General features: G+C 39.7%; 1 protein-coding gene across 1 annotated transcript; it reads left to right on the top strand.

Moving 5' to 3' along the window:
* The first annotated feature begins 4,844 nt into the window (after positions 1–4,844).
* LOC139719192 (uncharacterized) lies at positions 4,845–18,107 on the top strand. Its single transcript, XM_071630623.1, has 11 exons — positions 4,845–5,100; positions 6,978–7,111; positions 7,944–8,089; positions 8,793–8,957; positions 9,978–10,156; positions 11,693–11,823; positions 13,676–13,708; positions 14,545–14,878; positions 15,615–15,686; positions 16,553–16,768; positions 17,590–18,107. Exons 1-11 carry the CDS (start codon positions 4,982–4,984, stop codon positions 17,948–17,950), a joined length of 1,890 nt encoding a protein of 629 aa, XP_071486724.1. The 5' UTR covers positions 4,845–4,981; the 3' UTR covers positions 17,951–18,107.
* Positions 18,108–21,069: the final 2,962 nt, after the last annotated feature.

The following is a 21,069-nucleotide window of genomic DNA, read 5'->3' as shown; positions in this document are numbered from 1 at the left end:
ACCTCTTTTGCGCGCATGCCAAATTAGTGTGCGCCTATCAAGCACCTCTAAAACAATCAAAGGCGCTTGATAAACAACAACAAAAACTCCAAAGACCGCGCGTCTCAGCAACTGAGGGCCGCGCGCTGTCATTTTTGTTTTATTTTGTACAGGATTACGTTAGCACGCACTTTCCTGTCCATTCAGTTAGGCCTCATTTGAATTATGCAGTGGCCAGTAATGTGGCGATCACCTACTGCGTGTGAATTGTCTGAAGTAGGGTCGAATTTTTCCCGAGACCGAGTTAGTCTGGAGCCTTCTGGAATAAAAGTCGGTTTTCCTACTATTATTATTTTTCTCAAAATACTCCAAATCGACTCATCATTCCGGCAAACCGCGTCAGCCAGGTAAGTTTCTTAGTGGACTCTTTCGATATATTGCAAGCAAAAATGAAATGGTGCTACACGGGTTCTCAAGCACTTACCGAAACTTAGTTTTCACTTTAAACATGTGCGGTGTTTAGAACGTGTTTACGAGGCGTTCTAAATGTAAACGCGTCTGTTTACCCTGACAGTAGAAGTGTTTAGGCTTAACCAACAAACATTTGGGTAATGCCCTAAACCATGAACGAAATCATTAACAAAGGCAACTCCCATTTTTTTATAGCAGTTAAAATATAGGACTGTACATGCGAAACAAAAATTTAAATTTATTACAATTGTATTACATATTTTTAGGCTATCCTTTTTGCTTATTGATTAGGCATTTCCATGACAGGCCTAAAACATGAATTATTTCATAGTGCATCTTGATGTCGTAACAGTTTCCACTTTCTCGTAATAAAAGGAAACTACGAAATTGCAATTCACACGCCATTTCCAACACTTCTCCATATATATATATATATATATATATATGGACATATTGAGATTAACATAGCGTGACCAGAATAAACACTCCAACTAAACACTCCAAGCTAAACACTTTAACTCTCAATACTTTACACGTGCTATCGGACACACCGGGTGTTTAGATGTTAAACAAAGTGTTTAGATTTTTAACGCTGTGTTTAGTTCATAAACATGTCGCATGTCGCATTTTTACAGCGTATATGCACCAACTCAGGTTATCGAGACCATTCAGATTCTTTATTCGCAGAATTAATAACACTTAAGGTAAATGACATTAATTTTTTGCAAAACTCACTCTTTATGTTTCGCTTACACAATGGTCAGTTGCCATCTTCTTTTTACTCACTATTTCAATTAAATAAGGAAATACATTCTTATCCAGCAAGACAATCTGACAAGTTTCACTTGTATAATCCTAAAACAGTGATGGCTCTGAAATCTGTCAGACACACCGGACCCGATGTTTGGAATTCTCTTCCTTCTGAAATTCGAAGTTTAAAGTCCATGTATTCTTTTAGGAAGACAGTAAAAACAATGTTGTTATCTGAATATCAGTAATTCCATTGCCATTATACACGAAATTCTTTCGTACAAATATCGACACAATTAATATATTATGCAATAATGTTTATGTAACCGACCATGACCTGTATCAACTGTCCACCTGTACCTCGTTGAGGAAATATTTTGTCATGTCTTGCTAATCAGTGATACAGGTGACTTTACTTTGTATAAACCTTTAGTGAAAGCAGACAAACCTCTCCTCTCCCTTTCTCCTTTCAACTATCCTATCTCTATGCAAGTCATCCCCTCCTATTTTCCTTCCGATGTACATTATAATGTTATGCTACGGGGGCTGCACGCAAATCAAGCTACGCTTATGCTGTAGCCCCTCTGTATTATTCATTGTATAGTATGTTTTGTTGTACTTTTGCTGTACATTGTACACAGGCAATGAACAAGAAAATACTTATATATATTATCATATTTATGTTTGTACATGAATGTGTATATGTACAATGGTGATACAGAAACTAATAAATCAAATCAAATCAAATCAAATCAAATAATTAATTTAACTATGATATTTAACTCGACATTGTACAGGCATGCTAACCTGGAAACATTGAACTTAACTGCACATTACTTGAATATGAGACCATTCTGAAGTAAATAATTTTCACACAACAATAAATACTAGAGATTGTAATTTGTCATCACCGACAAATTAAGGTGATCCGATTTTTTTTTTATCAATGATTCGAGTCCTGATCGCAATAGGCATGACCATACAAGTTTCATCTGTGTTTAGAGACATTGGCCGTGTTATGTTTGGATTCTCATTTAGCAAAGGGAGTCATATCTGCCATGTTTGGTACCAAATTCTGTATACACTATAACGAAGAAACAGCAACAAGTACATATGACCTTTGACCCACCTCTGCACTCCCAAGATTGCATCTGATGAAATAGTGGTTATTTTGTGAAATGATTCTCGCGACATCGTCTATACGTGTGAAAAATATGGGAAAGATAGGACAGGTATTCACCAAGATACAAGATGAAACATTTATGACCTTTGACCCTAATTTACATACCCAAGATGTTGTCCGATCTAGTAGTTGTTATTTTATGAAATAATGTACGAGACATGAACTAAACATGTGCAAAATATGGGGGTGATAGGGCGTGTTTTTCTTGAGTTATTGCAAAGAAAGTTGCAGAAAGAAAGAAATATCTCAATACATAGAAGATAAGCTTTAATTTCAACCAAGATTTTTATCGTAATCCCGACATTGTATGAAAAAACGAAGGTATGAAAACGATAGCGCAAAGTCTCAGCTACAACATATTAAAATCTGGGAGAAATTCACGGAAGGGTAAGTGAGCTAATGCTCGATAAAGACAATCATGTCAATTTTCACATAAAAAACCCTCCCATAGAGATAACACGTCATAACGAAGATACAAAAAGAAGTACATATGACCTTTGATCTCAATTTGCACACCCAAGATGGCATCTGAGTAAAAAGTAGTTATTTTGTGAAATGATCCTTGTAACATAGTCCTTACGTGTGCAAAATATGGGAAAGATAGGACCATGTATTCACTAAGATACAGGGTGAAACACTTATGACCTTTGACCCTAATTTACATACCCAAGATGGTGTCCGATCAAGTAGTTGTTATTTTATGAAATAATTCACGTGACATGAACTAAACATGTGCAAAATATGGAAGTGATAGAGTCCGTTTTTCTTGAGTTATTGCAAAGAAAGTTGCAGAAAGAAAGAAATATCTCAGTACATCGAAGATAAGCCTGAATTTCAACCCAATTTTTTGTCGTGATTCTGACATCGTATGAAAAAACAAAGGACACATTAACGGTAGCGTAAAGTCTCAGCTACAACATATTAAAATCTGGGAGAAATTTACCGAAGCTTAAGTGAGCTAGTGCTCGATAAAGATAGTCATGTCAATTTTCATTTCCAGAAAAACTGCACTCCCATAGAGATAACACGTAAACTGGTCAAATTTGACAAAATTACTTTCAATCCATTTTTACGAGGTGATACCGTTATCCAATCAAAATTTAATTATTTATTTTTGAAAGAACATTAAATAAGCTACATCATACTGAAATCTGGGTGAAAATTGACAAAGGACTAGTGAGATACGCTCAAATGAACTTGAAATTTGAGGACGTCATTTTGAAAATTTACTTTTTTTAGTTTATTAAGAAATTTGATATCTTTTAATCATTTTGTCAGCATTGCCACCCCATGAAATGACATGTACAACTCATCAGCTTTCAAAATATGTACAGAAAATGGGGGGTCACCGTCCATCCTGACGAGTAAAATCGGATTTAAAATTGGCGGTTTTTTGGCATAGTTGCACTGTATATCGCCATTGACGCGCGCGCGGAATTTCAACTTTGACGGGCCCGTATGACGTCATATTGAGTCGGATTGACTTGAAACTTGGTAGAAATATTCCTTGACATTTCAGACAGCCGATAAGTGTGAAAAAACGGGAAATTTCTATTGCATATGAGCTGTGCGTGCGTATATGTGCGCGCGCGTACGCGTCCGTCCAATTTTTTCAATTTTTCAAAAAATGCTCCAAATGGTCTGAAACGTGTGCAAAAAATTTTGAGCTCGATTGGAGCATACAAATATTTCAACGCGCGCGTACGAGCACGTTTTAAGAGAAAATATGAATTTTGAGAACATGAGTAGAATGCGCATAATTTGAAATATATGTGACGTAAATTTCATTGAAAAATTTCATTCCATTAATGAGATATGATTGAGAATGTGTTTTCATATAATGACGTCATAGTGACGTCACGGTCGACTGATCACAATGATACATTAGATTTGTCGTCTTTATTGCGACATGATGCATACATGGTATAATTTTGAAATTGATAGGCAGCGGACTTTCTGAGCTAACCTCTGCACAACTTTTGCGGAGAAATAAAGAAACAAAGAAGAAGAAAGAATCCGTACAGATACAGAAGGTGATCCGAAGGATACTCGGATCACCTAATAAAAAGAAAAAATGGGGGAGGGGTGCGTGCGCCCCCCCCCCCCCCCCCTTTCATTTTGTAAACGCGCCCCCTCTTTACGGAATTCCTGTATCCGCCCCTGCCACTGATTTCCACCGATCAGTATAGCCATCCCCTTTCCAACTGAGAGATTTTTCTCCTCTCCACCACACATACTACAATGTACTACTAGTAGTAGTTCTGGGGAAAAAGCTCTTTGAGGCTACCATACAAAAGGACGCGAAAGCGCCACCACGCAGCAGCAGCAGTGGATCCACCGAGTGGATCTGGCTTTGGCATTGTATTGTCATGCTGTGCAAGTGTACGGTGTGTGCACTTCAACATGTTGAACGTTGATACTACGTCTTCAATGTGATCGTGAGTTGCACCCAGAAGAAACTTTTGAAACAGGTAATTTTGGGGTCTGCATGAGATGATCGACACATTGTAGTTACTAGAGGAGGTTCTTCTGTCCAAAGCAGGAGTATTTCGCCCTTTTCCCATTTAGAGAGTACCGGAAAGGGGCGATCTTCTCAAGATGGCAGTGACAAAAGTGGCGCAAGTAAATAATGTGTCGTCGGCAGCGACGCTGGAACAGGTGCGAACTCTCTTCAGCTTCTTGGGCAAAATCGAAGACATTCGACTCTTCCCAAAAGAGTAAGTAAAGTTTATTAAATAAAATCTAGTAGACTATTTAAGTTAGAGGGTAAGACTGACTGATCCTTCACTTATTAATGGTGTTCTGTTCCATGAAACTGGGAAAACGGTTTGCAAGCCTAAGGTTAGATGTCAGAAAGTATTTCTTTGCTAACAGAGTTGTTGGTATGTGGAACTCTCTCCCAGAAGAAGTGGTCTCTGCTTGTTCCATAAATGCCTTTAAGAATAGGCTAGACAAGCACTGGAAAGGTGTTGTGTTTGATTATGACTGATTATAGTCATTACATGTATGTGTATTGGTACATAATACAGTACATCAGTTCGGGAAACCCACTCACAAGGGGGGCCCCTCCTTATAAGTAACCCGTCCCCCTTATAAGTAACCCCGTCCCCCTTATAAGTAACCCCCGGGGCACCCCTTATAAGGAGTCTCCACGCTTTTTTGCAATGCAACGCGAAAATGAAAGGACTGCGGCAGTTCGCTTGATTATGTCCATAAAGCTTCACAAGTTTCCTAGTTACGTACATCAGTCGCCACGTCTGCACTCAAGCATTGCCGCGCCGCCGCGCCTGGCGACACTCACGCCAGTAATCGCTCGCATTTCAGCATTCGCATGGGTCGTTTGACATCGCATTTAAATCCATGATTTTAGATATGATGCCTCGAACCGATTTTGCTCAAATTTCGTGAGTAACTAGGAAACTTGTGAAGCTTTATGGACATAATCAAGCGAATTGCCGCAGTCCTTTCATTTTCGCGTTGCATTGCAAAAAAGCGTGGAGACGCTTTATAAGGGGTGCCCCGGGGGTTACTTATAAGGGGGACGGGGTTACTTATAAGGGGGACGGGTTACTTATAAGGAGGGGCCCCCCTTGTGAGTGGGTTTCCCGAACTGACATGCTCTTGGTCTCTAGTAGCTGTCAACTCCTGCCTTAGGCCATTTTTGGTAATAACACAAATACGCAATAGAAGTTGAGCTGTTAATTGTATTGGAAGGGTAACAGCGCTGGACAATTGCTTGATTGGAAAGAAAGCATCAAGAGATAACTCTACCTGATCGATGAACAGGCTCTGTCCTACACCATCGTTCCGGAAAAGTAAAGTAAAGTAAAGTAAGTAAGTTACTGATTAGCTGATGACTGATGATGTCACTGTTTTTGATTTTCAAGCTGTTGCTCAAAACAACTCCCTCTTCATGTTCTACCACCATGTCCATGACCACCACTGACCACCTACCAGCAAGGTTTGACCTTCCATGCCAAAACTCAACCACACACAAAAGCATACATAGGTTTTCCATGTAGACGGCAGACAAATTTTGGCTGAATTACATTTATTCTATAGAATAGGCCTAAATGTAATAATTGGATTACGGTCCGCTTGCTTTGATACAATTGTAAAAGGTACAAACCCAAAACTCCACCACACAATGCAATGCCCTCCAAAATTTAACCCCTGGCTACATGTAGAAACCTAGAGGCAAGGTCAAATTTTGGCATGGGAGGTCAATTCTTGGTACTGATGCAATACATCTCGAAATCCCTTGCCTTGTTTCTTGTGCAGCAAGTGTCGGCCCTCTACATTTGTACTTGGTGTTGGTGTTTGAAATACCCCTGTGAGTCGCGTAACAACTCTCAGTTAGTAACTGAATTAGCTTTCAACCCAATGAATGCCAGGCCCATAATGACCATCATTGATTACATTTTGTGCCCCCTTTAACCTGTTGAGGGCAAGTCCCGAGTATACTCGGGCGGGTGTGTATGGGAAATGCGTGTTGTAGCAAAATCAAACCATCCTCAAATGGTGAAGCTGTATATGCAAAGTCTCTGTGTGCAATGCGACCATCATTTTTTTTTTCTCTCTCTCTCTTTCAAAGGGATTCTGTCCTACCAGTGACAGCACGAATATGCTTTGTGCACTTCGAGGATCCCACCAGTGTGGGCATGGCCCAGCACCTGACCAACACAGTCTTCATAGACCGGCCCTTGCAAGTCACCCCATTCCTTGACGGTCAGTTGGAGAGATTTGGTGTTCTTGTAAAGAAGTTGTAATTGCCATATGTCATGGAGAAGCAATTTTGTATTACTGTAGTGTAATGCTCATTGAGTAATCCATGTGAAAATTTAAATTCACAAACTTATAGGCAACCTTAAATCGCCTTGGCTTAAGTACAATGTTCATTGGCATACACGCTTACATTTCGTTGGGTGAGAATGATACCAGCGTTAAGTTACCACTAAAGCCATAGTATTTGAGGCAACTTAACGCCCTTATCATTCTTGCTCAATGTTATTATTGGATATTATAATGCCATTGGCAGTGTTGACTGGGCCTTCTTCATACAAGAGGGATTAAATTTGTCCCGTCCGAGTTATTTCAGCTGAGATATTATTAGGAGTCTGTGCCAAGACTACTACATGCACCACTCCGGCATTGTCCCATAGGCCCTGTGTTGTAGCTTCTCCCAACAAGGTGGATTGGGAGAGGCTGCAGTGCAGTGGTGCTTGTAGTAGTCTTGGTGCACGCAGACTCCTTTACGACCAACAAGGGTTTGTGCCTGCAAACTACTTCAGTCATGTGATCTTGAATTGCATGTTTCATTATGTAATCCAGGGGAGCATGCTTAGAATCAATGTTATAGACATCATTTAGCCTCCACATTTTAGAACTACACGTATGTACCTTTGCTTAAATGTACAGAATGACTGCATAGTAGTGAATGATAATAATGGCAATAATAAAAATGGTAATGATGATAATGATAATAATAATGATAGTAATAAAATGATAACAATACTAATGATAATTACTAATCCCCTTGTGGTTTGCTTGTTTGTTAAAGGTGCCATGCCAGAGGAGAGCAAGGCGCTGCAGATGGTTGCCAATTTGACGGGCGGTCTCAGTGGTGGGATTTCGAGCTTGATGAACAACCCGGGAACTGGACTCCTCCCGACCCCGCCACAGCCCCTCATGTCTCAAATCACTCAGGTACATTGTAAGGCATTCATTGAACATGAAGGGTTGTCTAGTGTTCAACAATGCTCAACTTGTACAATAGTTTGTCCACCTGTTCCATGAACTTGTTGTATGTATACTTGTGCAGTACAGTTTGTGTGCGGTATATTTTGAAGAGGAATCATTATGTTTTTCATGCCACGTAGACACAGCTGAGCTGTCATTTCAATGACTGTGCAGTGAGAAAGCATGCTGCTTCCATTCTTGATGCATTTTGGCAGAGTCAGAGATATCGCCCTATCAATAGACAAGGGTATTTTGTGGTGCGATTGTGCCTATGTGTCCACCCAAATTTTGCAGTATGTTTGAGGGAAGTATACAAATGTAGGTGTGTGTGGTGTATGTATGTGTTTGTGCAATAGAGAGATATACTCCAGTTTTCTCGCTATGATCTGTGGGTACCTATGTGTACATATCCATGCTTTCATTCACTCATAGGTCTTACAATGCACTCCCGTTAAAATGAAGAAGGTTATAACAAAATTCTTGTTACAATGAAGTTAGGATTTAGGTCCCAAAATTATCATTTATATATCTTTATATACTTTACTGTTCAGCTCTAATGAAAATTTGATAGAATGAAAGAAAACTAATGGTCCCGAGGACTTTCTTATAACATGAGTCGGCTGTTTAAGTTCCTCATATTTTCCATTGCTGTCATTCTGCACACATCCAGCCTCCCGCTGCCCTGGCTGCTGCCAGTGTTGCTGCAGCTGCCGCCGCCGCTGGAGACAGCTTCTCTGCCCTCGGGGTTCCCCAGCCGCCCCCGCTCAACAACGTGGACCCATCCAAGGTGGAGGAGATCCGACGAACGATCTACGTAGGCAACCTGGATTCTGCGGTGAGTTGGGGCTTTTCACTCGAGAAAAAAGAAGTGGAATGTCAGGAGTATTGTCTCCGTAATTTTAAACTGTAACCTACCCATTTTTTTTTTTTTTTTGTGGCTATACCATCCAAGAGGATGAATAGAAAGAGAAATGTGCATCTAGAGTCCAACTTTGATTATCCAGCCATGACTTTTCTGGATTTCTCTATTATCTGGATGTGGACTGGCGCATGATTGTCTTTGCGTTTTCAGTGCAAATTCTGTTATTAGAAGGGACAAAGACTTAGAGGAAGGTGGATTTTCTCTCATTTTCCATTTAATTTCCACAGAATTTGAATATTACGAAACATGCTGATATCATGTAAATTATTCTGACTGGAGAGGGGAGTCATCAGATGGCAGTAATCTGAAATGATGCTAGCTTGTGTACTTGAAATATCATACAGATTCAAATGCTATGGGTTTATTGCCACTTGGTCGACTATCAGATGGTGTACTTCCCAGTTCGTTTAACACCACTACGGCTAAAGTCACTTGGTCTACTATCACTTTCGCCTAAGCCTGTGTGGTCTACTTCTCACTTGGTCTAATGCCCAGTTTGGCTACTTATCGTTTCGTCTAAAAACCAGATGGTCTAATTGCAATTTTGTCTCCTTGGGATTTTCCCCCATTTGGTCTGATAAATTGCGGGTATTAGACAAAATGGGCATAGCCCATCTGGAAATAGGCCAGCTGGTAATGAGGTAACGTGGCAATTGGACTAAATGGTCATTAGACAAAGTGGTTGTAGACGAAACGGAATTAGACCATGTGGGTTGAGACTAAATGGCTATTACATGTAGATGAAGAGGGAGTAGACCAAGTGATAGATCCCATGCTATGTATAGTTTGTTGATATTCGAAGGATTTGGCACTGTGGAGATTCCATGATTTCATCCTATTAGATCTCTAGATATTATCTTCAAATCCAGGAAGTTTCTCATGTTTTTCAAATCCAATTCTTTCTCATTGTGAAATTTGCGATATTTTGTGCAGACGGTGACGGCTGAGCAGCTACTCACCTTCTTCCAGCAAGTTGGTGAGGTGAAGTATGTGCGCATGGCAGGGGATGAGACGCAACCGACGAGGTTCGCCTTTGTCGAGTTCACCGACCAGAACTCTGTCGTCAAAGCCCTCACCTACAATGGAGTCATGTTTGCTGGAAGACCAATCAAGTAAGTTTCTGTTCTGGATATTCCTCCAAGTCATATAGTCAGTGCTACTTTTGTGTGTTCTTTATCTGTCAGTGCTTATTTTCAGAGACTCCAAACCCAAGCATATCTTAAAGGGACACAGTCCTCACGAAATTAAAAAAAAATATGTTGTTGTTGGTACCTCCAATGAACTACTTTCATCAAAAACAAACTTTCAAATCACCAAATAAGCTCGTACATTTCGGTTAAAAAAGTGTGACTCTGCAAATGAGCAAGTCTTGGCGGAGAGTCATACGTCATCGATGCACAACTCTTTCCAGCGGTGTTCTGCTCGTCCTCCCTAGTTATTCATAAATACATGTTTACTATTCATTTTTATATTAATTGTATATATAAATAAGCTTGAAATATTTTGTTTGAAATGATAAAACCACATATTGTCACATTTTATGAAAAAATCAGATATGATCATTTTGAGCGCTTAAATTGGTTTTCTGAGGCACGGCTGTCAACTTGAGAGTAGGGCATCAATGACGTTGCACCTTTTGGCAGGCTCTTACACGATCGCTTGCAGGAATTATTTTTTGAAAATCGCGTACGGAGACAATTTTTGATGTCCACGCGTATAAATTGGTGAAAGGTTATATTTTTTACTCTTCTTAATTATCAGTACAGTGAAAATCTCAGGACTGCTGCCCTTTAAACAGGAGATTCTCCTGCCTGGACCCCCTTCCAAACTGGAGACTGATCACACGAACATGCGCACAATATCATATGCGCCTATCACAAATCACAAGCCCGAAGCACAACATTCCTTGTGGGTTCCAGGGCCAGTCTATAGGCCCTGCAATAGCTGGGTTATAGATGCTGTCTAGTGCTGTATCTTAGCCTTGTTTTGAACATATATAACAAAAACAAAGTTTGGCAGGAGAAAATAAATTTGCAGTGGGAGAAAATACATCTAAAGTGAGAGACACACACAGCCAATGCAGAGAAATTCAAACTCATGTGGGAGAGCGGGAGATTTTGAGAAAATTGCCTTGAAGTGCAAGAGCTGGGGTCTCTGTATTAACCTGCGGCAAAGTCATCAATGTAAATGTAGAATATATGTGCATGGTAAATGATATTCAAACATCTCACAAGTTTGATAGACAGGGGCAAATTTAACTAGAAATGTTTGAAAAAAATGCAAAATGAAAGGAGAAGGAATCTTCTCACTCGGTACTTGACTATGTAAAACTTTTATGGCTCCAGCAAGTGCTATAAGAATATCTTGATGGGTGCTGTGTTTCTAACTAAATTTTAGTTACTGTAGATGATGAAGAAGCCTATTTAAAAAAAGCATCAAACATGTAATCACCATATGTCTACAGCTTTATCATGAGCTACAAAATCATAAACGTCAGTGTCACAGAAGTAAAAATTGGGAAAACTGAAATTGTAAATTCTCAATCCAAATGGAGAAGTAGAATGTATTTATCATGAGCCCCTGATCATTAGCTAGTTCACTTTCGACTCTTGGTTTCTAATGGAATTGCCTCATATGTTTTGCTGCAGGATAAACCATTCCAACAACGCCATTGTGAAGCCCCCAGCGAAGACCCAGGAGGCCATACAGCGTGAGCTGGCGGAGACCATGAAGCAGGTCCGAGATGCCCAGGCTCTCATTCAGGCAGCTATCGATCCAGGTACTGTAAAACGAGGAATTTTCGCGTGCATTTTAATTTCGCGAATTTCGCGAGCGCCAAAATTCGCGAAATTAAAATGCACGCGAAAGCTTTTGTCTACACTACATGCATTGAATGCCAGTAGCAATTTGCGAAAATTTCATGCCACGAAAAAGGCTGTCGGCTCCAATTCGCGAAAATTTCATGCCGCGAATATATCATGTTTTACAGTAAGCCGACCTTTTTTTCTCACTCAATCCTCTTCTCTCTGTCAAATGCACGCACAAACACACACCCCTTCACTTACGCTTTCTTTACCATGGGAAAATACAGTGCACTCCCGTCATATTGGACTAGGTTAAAACGAAATTCCGGTTACAACAAAATAAGAATTCAAGCTGCAGTATTATCGGTTGTATGTTTTTTATTGTTTATTTGTTCGGTTAAAGCGAAATTTGGATATCACAAAAGAAAATTGCCGGTCCCGAGAACTTTGTTATAACGGGAGTCCACTGTATGTCTTACAGCAAGATATCGTTTTCTCCTATTTTCACTTTTTTTTTTCTCTCTACCCAAACTATCCAAGTACGTCTTGCTATACATATTTAAAAAAAAAAGACAAAAAAGAGAATGGTTGAATAGACAGATATGATTTGATGGTGAGATAATGTTAAGAATGAAAACGTAAAAATCCCAGTAGCTTTGGGCAGAGAAATTGGTCTAATGGGCAGTGGCAAATTGACAGGAATGTGATTTAATGCATGTTTGCATGCTTACAATGTATCAGGATGAAAACTGATTTGAAAGAAGAAACTGATCAAGGGTACACGCAACTTGGGAAGATACCGTATGAATACAAGAGACGAAACTTTACTTATTTCCAGGAACAGACAATGGATCTGTCTGCATGTAGTGCCTTAGTCAGAAAAAAAAAAAAAAAAAAAAAAAAAATGATCATTGAGGTTGAGGAGAAATCACCGTTTGCAATAAGCGAGGGACATCTGTTTCCAAGGAGAAACAGATTCTTAAGAATTGTATGTAGAGGTACAGTAATACTTATCATATACACATACTCTGCCAATCAAGAAAGCGTTTACCCAGTGTCAGTCCCTATACATCATATTCTAGACCAATTCATGTTCTGGTTTTATCAGGAGTTCTTCAAAATAAATAGTCATATTCTTACAACCCCAACCCCAGAACTGTTCCGGTACTTTGTCTTCCATTCACCTCCATAGGAAACCTCTCAATTTCTGATATTGATTTTAGCTGCTAATCATTAGTTTATGAATGTTATACATGATGAAATGTTTTTCATCCTTTAGATTAGATAAACATTCTGGGTTTTGAATTTGGTCTGTTTTACACGAGACCCCCACCATCCCCATAACAACAGCAAGAATGTGATAATAAAGTTTTATTCCTATGTTTTATGTTTTTCTCCCTATTTGTTGTGATTTGGGGGAGAGGTTGGTCAGGTGACCCTTAATTCATGTAGAAATGGGTTCAGCATATCTTTGTTTGAACATTGGGAAGGGAGTTGGCTACTACGCACAATGTGTCGTTATGTGTCATGAAATGGTGGGGCAGTTCCTCCTGTGCATTCCAAACCACAGCTTTGCATCCAATATGCCCTTGGTAGAGGTCATTAAGAATGAAGAGAAATTCCAGTTGCTAATGCCTCAAGATACTGTTATCTGGAGAGTGATTTCATAATGTGCAGTTTGGGGTTTACATCATTGGCAGAGTGCACACTTTACGATCAAGAAATATTGTGAGATGTTGCCTGTTAGACCTTTCCTTGGAGAATGACAGGAGTGGTACTATACACTGTGTAGGTTGGCAAAAATTAATGCATTTTGTTTCTTTGCAGCATTACAACCGGAGCTTAAAGACAAACCCAAAGGTAATAACACCCAAATGTTGTATGAATACAGTATTACAGAAAGTACAAATATAATTTGTCATCGTATTCATGTTGGGCTCAACAGCAGTCCTTGCAAAATGTCTGCATGATTACTTGACTGTGATAGATTGCTTGAGAGATTCATGCACTGTAGGCCCTACTTATTGTTTTGAGATTCATAAGCAGTAGAGGTGAGTCAATAGACCCATGCAAATTCAATAGTTAAAAGAAAATACATGGAAGCCCTCATCTCGAACATGGCTAAAGTCTGAATACCCTGGTACAAGGCTGCAGTACCAAGTACCTTGTATGTGTTTCTATCATGCATTTCAACTACAGTTTATAACAAGGAAATGTGATTGTTTATTTTTGTGCAGTATGAGTTTTAGAATGATTGTTTTATTTTTGTGCAGTATGAGTTTTAGAATGATTGTTTTACTTTGTCTGTCACCATACTTGCTACTAATCAATTTGAAGCATGTTATGTATTTTACTGTTTTGAGCAAAACTGTACACTGCATTATCCAACTTCATAATTCTGGTATGAACATATGCAGTGGAAATACACTGTACATGTAGGTCTGCCACATTACTTCTGTTTAGTTAAGTTATCAGTACTGATCTGAATCCTTTGTCCTTAGTCGTTATTTTTCTGTTCCTTTGATAAAACTCGCTGGTGTTCTTGTTTCCTGTGTGAACTCTATCCGTTTCTGTAATTGGTATTGCATGCTCATCATAAAGAAATATGACAGTGATCATCATTGAAATGTGTGTCTGTGATTAGATTGTGTTTTGCTTTTTATTAATCCTTTTCCACTTCTTCTTATCTTGCCCAGTCATCGCTCCTGTCATCGAGGAGAAGGAAGAAAAGAAAGAGAGGAAACGCACCCCGAGCCCGAGTCGGCGTCGCCGTTCACGATCGCGATCCCGTCGCAGGTCGCGTTCTCGTTCCCGTAAGCGGTCAAGGTCTCGTAGGAGGTCCCGCTCGTGGACGCCAGCACGTCGCCGTTCCAGATCACCAAGGAGACGCTCTCGAACTCCAAGGCGCAGGTCCAGGACTCCGCCAAGACGATCGAGAACACCCCCGCGCAGACGAAGGTCACGTACCAGAACGCCGCCAAGGCGCAGACGTTCAAGGTCTCGCAGCCGTGACAGAAGATCTCGCTCTAGGTAAATAGTAAAGACTTGTTTTATCAGTCTACACTCTGTGCTGTGAAGATCATTATTTTGTTAGAGGATGTCAGTGCATTTGGACTGTCAAAGTCTATTTTGTTGGCGACAGGTAGAATAGGCTTACATGGAACATGGTTTCTTGATGTCAGGTAAATACCCTGAGTCTGATAAAGAAATTCCAATTTTAATTGCTTCCCCCGCCTCCAGAATAATGAAATAATTATCTATAGCAGGGTTACACACAAATCTTTAAATCAGAAATTAATTTGATGGCCGAGCTCAAAATAAGTGGAAACATAGCAATCCATTTTGAATCATAAGTGCCCGAGTGGGCCACAAAAAAATGGCCTTTTTGGAAATTTGATGGCCCAACATCAATGTTTAGACGCCCTGGGCCACCAGGCCATTGCTAATGTCAAGCCCTATCTATAGGCATGCATTCGTGTGTACTATTTCTTGGATGACTGCACAGCACTAATTGTGGTAGTCAGAAGTGCTCCATTTCATAATGTGTCAAGACTTTGCCATTTGCCTGTTCTGTCCCAGCCGGAATGACGTAACAGAAGATCAAATATTGGACACATTATTCATCATATGATAAAATTGTGTGATTTATGATTTCTCTCTAATTGTGCTCCTTCTTTTCTTGATTGTCTTTGCCCATCTGTGTCATAACTGCTTTTCATGATTTACGACATGACATTTCACCTGAATGTGTCACATTTTATTTCAGGGAGCGGCGGAAGAGATCGAAGACTCCGCCCCGCAGCTACAGTGCACGGAGGCGGTCCAGGAGCAAGAGTCGGTGAGTGTCATCAAACCTGATCCCTTCTAAACTTTTCGACAGTTTGAGGTCTATTTTATGTGTACACCCTGTTAAAGAGCTCAGTAGCGTGGGGAGACATGGGTGACCCCGATTGAATCAATCTTCATTTATTGCCCAATGGGGTACATTCGAAAACCACAAAAAACGCCCCTCTGTGAATATGTGCATTGAAGCGTTCGCTCATCTGTAACGGTTGACTCAAGTGGAGATTCTTCGGCTGTGTGTGTACTTACATAGAGATTAGTGATGAAGCTGTAAGCAATTTATTACAGGGATTCTTGAATATATCCGAGCCAGGCCAGCGTTCCCATTCCATGGTATCCCAACGCGACAGGGTCTTTAAAGCAATCATGGGAATAAGATAATGAGTAATGGTATATTTCACGTAAGAGTAAAATGGGAAGAAGAAAAAAAGAGAAGGTTAGTTTGAATTTCTGAATGGGTTTACTATTCTTAGTAAAATGGATTTCATCAGTTACTTCATAAGATGACCAGATTTGTAATGCAGTTTTGTATAAACAATTTTCTCCATGCAATAATAGTTATGCTGGATCAAAAACAGTCATGGCAAAGAAACCAAGCTGATATCACAATCATCTGACTATGGACGACTCTGAACATGGATAACAGAAGAGAATAGCATAAAGAGCATGACGTCTCCACATTGCTAGTGGCAGGATTCTTCATTAGCATTTTCACAAATGAAGAAAGCTGGCACATTTTCCAGAGAAAAGAATATGATCATGATTTCAAGTGTGCCCATGGGAAAGAACAAATGCCTGATCTCATTACTGACTATGATGGGTTCACAATCAATGTTAATTCTTATTTCGTTTCTGCAACAGGGACCGCAGCCGCTCCCGATCTCCGCCACCGAAGCGACGTAGCTGGAGCAAGTCGCCCCCGCCTCGCCGCCACAGCCGCACCCGCTCCCCGCCCCCTTCCAAACGCCGCAGCCGATCCAAGTCCCCCTCCAAGTCCAGGCGCCGCTCTCCCAGCGGATCTCCCTCCCCACCTCCCAGGCGGAGATCCAGGTCTGGATCCAGGTCTCCTCCTAGGAAGTAAGTTGTTATCATCATTGAAAAGCTCAGTCAATGCAGTTTCATTACACAGAAACAAGAGTGTTTATCAATGGATAGCTAGACATGAATAATTGAGAAAAAGTATTGTGTGGTCAACTTCCACCGAATGGTGAAATCATTGTGATTGTGTTGAAGTGTTCTTGTTTTATTGTAAACTTAAATACTTTTTGACCTTTGCACTCAAATTATTTGACCATATACATGTATGTTTGTGTGTGGTAAATCATTGCAATCATTTTTTATTTTCTTTCCATTTATCAATAACATGTTTGTCAAATTATCTTTCTTTACCAACTTCCTAAGGCTAGAAGCATTGTTAAGACAATATTGCAAGTGATCTCTAAAACAAAATTGGTCACTGAAGCATCTATTGAGAATACAGTGTTTGAACATATCTACATTGTCAAAACTTTGATAATATTCATTTGTCATCTGGGTGGGGCAAAGGAAGAAGGGAAGATGTTGATTGATGGGTACAGTTGACTCTTGTTGCAACGAAGTCCCTAGGACCGGCAGCTTTCTTTCATTATATCAAAATTTCGTTACAAATGAACATTCATACAATGAAAATACTCGGAGTGGATAATGTTGTGGCCTAAAGTATCAAGTGTGCTATGTTGTTACACAGCTAACTCAAGAGGCATGAATATAGCCAAGTTTTGGTAGATTGTTTCTGGAATTATACTTTAAAAAGATAAAATAGAAATATTAGCATAAGGATTTTCTTGAATGTTTGTAAAACCTCTGTGGGAGAAATGTAGTCTAGCTAGAATTCTTTGATGATTCATGTCACTCATCAGGCACAAGAAAGAGAAGAAGAGTCGACGCAGCCGCAGCAAGGAACGCAGCAGCAGCAGCAAGAAGCACAAGAAGGACAGGGAGAAGGAACGCGAGCGGGAGCGGGAGCGGGACCGGGATCGGGACCGGGACCGGGACCGGGACAGGACCTCAGACCGCACCAAGTCCAAGGAGGAGGAGAAGAGCTCCAGCGGCAGCAGCAGCAAGGCATCCAAGGTGAAGCGTGACTACGATGAAGAGGAGAAGGGTTTCAACAGCGATAAGGAGGAGGAGAAGGCGGCGGCCGAGGGCAAAGGGAAGTCTGGAGGGGGCGAGGGGGACGCGGACATCCAGAATGTAGACATGGATGTCGATTCTGATTAAATCTTCTCAATTTTTGACGTAGGACAAGTTAAGCTAGGAATATGTGCAGTTGTTGTTAGTTTAGCTGTAATACATTTTGTCGTTTTTGTGTAGCTACTTTTTTTTCTCTCTTCTTTTTTGGAAAGTCTCTGTTGAAATAACATAGGACCTGTGTATGGTGAATGCTCTTAAGTCCCCCCCCCCCCCATCATTCCTTTGAACCCATCATGACAGAAATGATACAGGGCATTGTAATCTTTTGCTTGGATATCAGTGTTGGTTTGTGCATGAGAAAGTGTAAGCTATACTGTACTAGGATGTCACTTTAAACCTAAAAAGGCCGGGGGGTTTGAATCAGCCCCCCCCTCGACATTTTTCGCGACTACTCCGCCGTGCGAAATTTTTTGACCGCGCCGTTCGCTGACTTTTTACTTTCAAGTCTCGCGCATCTTTTGACACCATTTTCGTGAAAATCGTGCATACCACTACGACACTGCATAACGTTTTATACATGCCTGTCAGACCGATAATGGCTCAAAAACGTGATTTTGTGTGTAAAGTCTATGCAAATTGAGTTTTCTCTTTTTATTCATAAAGATATGATTATTTTCACTTTTATTGGCTAAAACTAATTAATTTTAGCATAATTATGCTTGATATAGGTTCTGTCATAAATTTTGCAGAAAAAAAATTGTAAAACAAAAGGTCGAAAAACATAGAAATACATAAGAAATTCATAAAACAATAAAATACATAAGAAATTGATTTTGATACCAATTTTTTTTTTCAAGTACATTGTTGGGAATGCTACAAAGAATGTTTTCACCAAAAATTAGGATTCTAGGAGCTTTAATTTCTGATTTAGAGCAAAATGTATGATTTTATGCATATATTAACATAATTAATTATTATGACGAAAATTTCCATTTCTTTTTGTATAGCTTGGTAGATTACGCCACAGGTAATGCACGTGCCAAATTTCATGGCGATTGCGTGATTGACGGCCGAGATCTCAGGGGGGGGTTGAATCAACCCCTCCCCGGCCACAGAACACCCAAAAAAGCCCGGCCTGGTTAGGGTTAAACATTCTTGCCTCTCTCACTCTTGTTTGATGTATTTGCTATGGTTAATCCTGCAGATGTCATGACATTAGAATTTCTTAGAGTGGTTCTTTTAGTTTTAGACTCAATTTCTAGGTGAAGGCTATATTATCACATGACTCCAGCGTACTTACAGTTTTGAACATCTATTATTGACATATATCTGCAGTAACTACATGTATATGTTCTGGCTTCAAAAATCCTGCTGCTTAGATTTGTCACACATGTGATATAAACATATTCAGGCTGACTAAATTCATTTTGTAGATCCTGAAGTATGCTATGAGGGAGTCATGCCAAAAATGTTTTCACTTAATTCTTTCTCTTGACTTGATCCTGTCTGTAGTTTTCTGTTGCAGATGTCCCAGATTCTGGGGTAAGCAGTGGGCAGCTATAAATTTAGGGAGGGTGATATCTGCAGTGAGCTCAGTACAAAATTATATTCATAGAAATAACCTACCCAAGAACCCCACACATTGTAATGGCCTTTATTGCAAAGGCACAAGAAAGGGTATGCAAGTTGTTTATATTTTCTAAAGTCACAAGTGTTGATATAAGAATGCAAAAAACAAAAAATACAAAAAACAAAATAATTTCCCCCCTATTTTACTTAGGAAAACCAGTAAATTTGTATATTATGAGAGAGGAGGAAAACCAGTTTAGGTGAGGTCTTGAGTACTTGTAGTACACCACATGTCCTGTGTTTTTTTTCCATTTTGAGGAGTAACCAGCTTAATACCTTTATACACCGTTTGTATTTGTCTTGAGGAGCATGCCTTAGGTGCACAGATGCAAATAAAGAGTTCAGCCATGCAATGCCAAAATTTACAGTCACTTTCTATTTGCATTCCATGTCATGTGTGCGATTAGACTTGAGGTGGAAGATTTTGGGAAGCTGTGTAAACTTGTGAGTGTGTGCAGAGTGTTTGTCTGAGATGATTGTTGAGTTCAGTAGTGAGTTTTGCTTCAGTTAGTCCTATAGCTCATTCTGAATGGATGGATACGTGGGAAATGGCAATAATGAAGATGGAAGTGAAGATAGGAATGACAAACTTATATGTAGACTCCTAAATTAATGTGCAATGTTGGTGTTGTCTTATGTTTGCAAACCTTTCCAAATGTGGTATTTTGCAGATAAAAAAGAAATTTATTGAATGGAGACCATTTGGATTCAGAACTATTCATAGAGCCATACTTCGGAAGGGAATCCCTTATCGCTTGAAATGTAAACAATATCATGACTGGGCCATCTTACACTCTGCATTCATCTATTAGCCATTGCTATCATGTCTTAATTACCAACAATGCCATCAACTAGCCCCATGCAAATGCTGAATCTGCAGAACAATATCAAAGTTGCACTCAAAATAAAGAAAACAAGTTGAAAGTTTGTTGGTTCCGATACATTTTTGGCTATATTTCCGCAATAAAGATAGAAAGTGAAAAAACATACAAGATCCCTTGCAGGATGGTTAACATTATTAGTGAAAATCCGAGTTGTACTAGTGGATGAATGTAGTTAAGCGCTTCTGTAAGAATGCCTCCATAATCCTTACCAAAACAAATACATGAGATCCATGAGAATACTATACAGGCAAGCCAATTCTTATAGTATTTACCAGCTCTTGTTTGTGGGACGACTTGAACATCTGAATGCCCCACGGCAGAACAATTTTTATGACTACATGTTTCAGTACTTGGCATACTTCATACTGCCAAGTAGATACAGTACTTGCCTTCCAACATTCCCATTCTCGTACACACACATATCTGTTATGTTCTATGATAATGAAAGCAAGATTTTGAGCATGAATAATTTTTTTTTTTGTTGTTTTTGTTTTCGCTGGGCCTTATTTCAGAGAATATCACTTCTGAATTTCATGGACAAGAGTGTTTCTGTACGCATCTAGATAGCTTTAAAAAATTGAATGTTGTGAATATTTCCATGCTTGTTCAGTACAGTACAAAATCTCACGCCAAGATCCAGACCCTGCAATATTACCTGATCACTTCTAGAAATATTCACATTCTCACTCAAGT

The sequence above is a fragment of the Diadema antillarum genome, unplaced genomic scaffold (genome assembly GCF_040938485.1).
Source record: "Diadema antillarum isolate AM-2024a unplaced genomic scaffold, OU_Dant_1.0 scf00000107, whole genome shotgun sequence".
In the NCBI taxonomy this organism is placed as follows: Eukaryota; Metazoa; Echinodermata; class Echinoidea; order Diadematoida; family Diadematidae; genus Diadema; species Diadema antillarum.
This window is presented reverse-complemented; position numbering and strand designations above follow the sequence as displayed.

What these genes read in the sequence shown, in the direction of transcription:
- LOC139719192 (XM_071630623.1), top strand. Translation starts at nt 4,982, where the DNA reads ATGGCAGTGACAAAAGTGGCGCAAGTAAATAATGTGTCGTCGGCAGCG. An exon ending in TCATGTCTCAAATCACTCAG is followed by an intron (nt 8,090 to 8,792) that starts GTACATTGTAAG and finishes GCACACATCCAG; the next exon opens with CCTCCCGCTGCCCTGGCTGC. An exon ending in CGGTCCAGGAGCAAGAGTCG is followed by an intron (nt 15,687 to 16,552) that starts GTGAGTGTCATC and finishes TTTCTGCAACAG; the next exon opens with GGACCGCAGCCGCTCCCGAT.